General features: G+C 40.6%; 1 protein-coding gene across 1 annotated transcript; it reads left to right on the plus strand.

Annotated features, from left to right (window-relative positions):
* Positions 1-2,535: 2,535 nt before the first annotated feature.
* LOC101684456 (olfactory receptor 2B11-like) lies at positions 2,536-3,480 on the plus strand. Its single transcript, XM_013050941.1, has one exon. The coding sequence runs from the start codon at positions 2,536-2,538 to the stop codon at positions 3,478-3,480; it is 945 nt and encodes a 314-aa protein (XP_012906395.1).
* The last annotated feature ends 620 nt before the right edge of the window (positions 3,481-4,100 follow it).

Genomic DNA, 4,100 nt, shown 5'->3' on the forward strand with positions numbered 1-4,100 from the left:
ATCAACACCTTTAATAATGCAATATCATTATAACTTAAAATATATCTCTTTTAATGAAAAATAATGTAGGTTCACTGCATCAGTGGGCATTTCTATGAATTAAATTATTTATGTATTGTCATAAAAAGCTTAACATCATGAACACTGGATTCAAGTCACATGATAGGAGTGATTTGGGGAATGAAAGGGAAGAAAATGTAATCTTTGTGAGGCTTCCAATTGGGGTAAGTACACTGTGAATACTTAGATGCAACTGGAACAAGGATTAATGAATTGATATAGACTCTAAATCACCACTGGGCACCACACCTCATAAAAGTAATCACCCACAGATTAAGTATTTCACTTAATGAAGCATAGTCACACATACTGGATTAACTAATAATCACAAAACACAGTTGGTATTCACAACTGACACTACAAAGGGCTGAAATCCAAAATCTATAAAGAACTACTCAAACTCAACACACACAAAACAGATAATCACATAAAAAAAATGGGCAGAAGATATGAACAGACACTTCTCCAAAGAAGACATACAAATGGCTAACAGACACACGAAAAAATATTCATCATCATTAGCCATCAGGGAGATTCAAATCAAAACCACATTGAGATACCACCTTACACCAGTTAGAATGGCCAAAATTAACAAGACAGGAAACAATGTGTGTTGAAGAGGATGTGGAAAAAGAGGAACCCTCTTCCACTGTTGGTGGGAATGCAAGTTGGTGCAGCAACTTTGGAAAACTGTGTGGAGCTTCCTCATAAAATTGAAAATAGAGCTACGCTATGATCCTGCAATTGCACTACTGGATATTTACCCCAATGATACAGATGTAGTGAAAAGAATGGCCATTGTGCATAGCAGCAATGGCCACGGTCACCAAACTGTGGAAAGAACCAAGATGCCCTTCAACAGATGAATGGATAAAGAAGATGTGATCCAGGGGCACCTGGGTGGCTCAGTTGGTTGAACAACTGCCTTCGGCTCAGGTCATGATCCCAGACTTCCAGGATCGAGTCCCACATTGGGCTCCTAGTTCCTTGGGGAGTCTGCTTCTCCCTCTGACCCTCTCCTCTCTCATGCTCTCTCTCACTCATTCTAACTCAAATAAATAAATAAAATCTTTAAAAAAAACAGAATATGTGGTCCACATACACAATGGAGTATTATGCCTCCATCAGAAAGGATGAATACCCAACGTTTGTATCAACATGGACAGGACTGGAGGAGATTATGCTGAGTGAAATAAATCAAGCAGAGAGAGTCAATTATATGGTTTCACTTACTTGCGGAGCATAAGGAATAACACGGAGACATTGGGAGAAGAAAAGGAGAAGTGAGTTGGGGGAAATCAGAGAGGGAGATGAACCATGAGAGACTGTGAACTCTGAGAAACAAACTAAGTGTCTCAGAGGGGTGGGGGATGGCGGATAGGTGAGCCTGGTGGTGGATATTAAGGAGGGCACGTATTGCGTGGAGCATTGGGTGTGATGCATAAACAATGAATCTTGGAACCCTGAAAAAAATAAAATTAAAAAAAAATAAAACCACAGTTGGCAAGTAAGCAATGCAGAAAAGCTCTATGTGTTAACTATTAGCAGTCGACTGGATCCAGGTTCTCTGATTTCACATTCTCTTTTCTACTACAACAGTGCTTGAAACTTCTTACTACTTCTGAATATAAGATGTACATTTTACATCATAACCCAAGTGACATGCGTACACATACACTCATAGGTGCAATGGAAACAAACAGCAAATCCATAAAGAACCATAGAGCTGTCAAGTTTGTGATAGATTACAACTCCTGATGTGACAAGCACCAGCACATATGATATCATTTTTTAAACACTGATGTCTTGGAAGTCTCATATCACCAAGATTTAGCATTTGATTTGTTCCTCAAGTACTGAACATGTGGAAAGGGATCATTTCCTTTCAGCTGATGTTTCCCGTTATGACAAAAGGTTTATGCTACAAAATTCATTTTAGGATTTGAGGCATAGACCCAAGGAACAGCACTATGCCTTCTTTCTATGCATTCAGACTGATCTGGCTGGAGCTCAGAAAGTCCTGAACTTACCTAAACCAAGTCATGAATTCAAGCAGAGTGGCCCAGGGCCAGCAGATGGTGGATGAAAGAAATGAAGCCATGTGGTAAGTCAGCATGGGTGGTTCCTGGAAAACACTCCTTTGCTTTATGCTATTCTCTGACACAAGAGCAATTCTGACTTTCCCCTTCCCTAATCATTTTTCTATAAACATTTGTTCTATTGCATCTCCTAGGCAAACTAGAGAGATTTGTTGGCCTTTCTTTTAGATGTGCTTAAAAATAATCATATTTGACATTTAGGCTCCTACTTTTTCATGAGTACAAATATTAGATCACTTCACTGGAGTGACACCACAGAGAAATTCCCTGCATAATTTACTGTACTTAAATGACTAAATGGACAATCAGGAAAATCCAATACTGAAGTAAAAGTCCTCACTTTGACTTGAATCCACCAACAAGAGGAATAATGGTCATGAGTCTGGGCAATGCAAGTACTCCAACGGTCTTCATCCTCTTGGGTTTCTCTGACCATCCCTGGTTGGAAATGCCACTCTTCGTAATGGTGTTTGTGGCTTACATCTGCACACTGGTGGGCAATATCTTGATTATTGTGGTGTCCAGGGTAGACCCTCATCTTGACAGCCCTATGTACTTTTTCCTTTCCAACCTCTCCTTCCTGGACCTGTGTTTTACCACAACCACCATCCCTCAACTGCTGTGGAATCTCTGGGGACCAGATAAGTCCATCAGTTATGGAGGCTGTGTGGCCCAGTTCTATATGTTTCACTTCCTGGGGGCCACAGAATGCATCCTCTTGGCAGTCATGTCCTTAGATCGGTTCATGGCCATCTGCAAGCCCTTGAGGTACCAGGCTATCATGGATCGGCGATTTTGTGTCTCCCTGGTGGCTGTGGCATGGATAAGTGGTTTGGCTAACTCCTTGCTTCAGTCGTCCCTCACTATCCAACTGCCACTTTGTGGTAACAACAAGGTGGATGACTTCCTGTGTGAGATTCCAGTGATGATCAAGATGTCCTGTGTCGACACCACTTTCAATGTAACTGTGCTCTCTCTTGTGGTGACATTTTTTACCCTGGTTCCCTTGTCCCTTATCCTTCTCTCCTACGGGTTCATTGTAGCTACAGTACTCAGAATTCGGTCATCAACAGGAAAGAAGAAGGCCTTCAACACCTGTGGCTCTCATGTTATTGTGGTCTCTCTCTTCTATGGGCCAGTGATATGCATGTACGTGCAACCTTCTGGTACTAAATCCCAGGACAAGGACAAACTCATGGCTCTGTTTTACAGTCTGCTGACTCCTCTGCTTAACCCTTTTATCTATACTTTGAGGAACAAGGACATGAAGGGGGCAATCAGGAGGCTTGTCTTCCCATTGATCTGTCATGGAAGAGAATAAACTGCTTGTATACTCCACACTCTTTATGTAGGATTCTGAAGATCCCCTACTCTTAATTTTCCTCTGGATTTACCTTCCTCCGAAATGGTTAGCTTCCTTCAGTCATTATCTGTTCTACACATACATATTCACCACATTGCTACGATTCATTGGCCCTCACTTTGCATCGTGAACCCTAATTCCCACTTGACTGCAATTTACATGAGAGTGAATCCCTGTCTTCATGTCCTCTAAGTCCACTGAGATTCTGCTACAGGAATCTGAAAAGTCGGCAATGAATGAATGCTCACTGACTGACTCGTTGATCATCAATCAAACAAATGAAAGTCTACCATTTTATGTGTAATTTTATAAAAGGAATGCAAGTAATACAGATCGCAGTTTACCTTCTTGCTATGGTAGATGTGATATCATGGGTATGATTTGCTAATCAACATTTGATTTTGTTTTTTATTGAAGTACAATAGATGTACAACATAATATTAGCTTCAGGTGTGCAATATAGAGATTCAACAATCATACGCCTTATCAAATGCTCACCACAATAAGTGTAGCTACCATTTGTCACCCTACAATGTTATTACAATGTTTTTCACAATATTCCTTATGCTGTAGTTTCT

This window comes from Mustela putorius, unplaced genomic scaffold (assembly GCF_011764305.1).
Source record: "Mustela putorius furo isolate JIRA1106 unplaced genomic scaffold, ASM1176430v1.1 tig00537295_pilon_pilon_pilon, whole genome shotgun sequence".
Classification (NCBI taxonomy): Eukaryota; Metazoa; Chordata; class Mammalia; order Carnivora; family Mustelidae; genus Mustela; species Mustela putorius.

Coding starts and splice junctions, on each gene's coding strand:
- LOC101684456 (XM_013050941.1), top strand. CDS start 2,536: ATGAGTCTGGGCAATGCAAGTACTCCAACGGTCTTCATCCTCTTGGGT.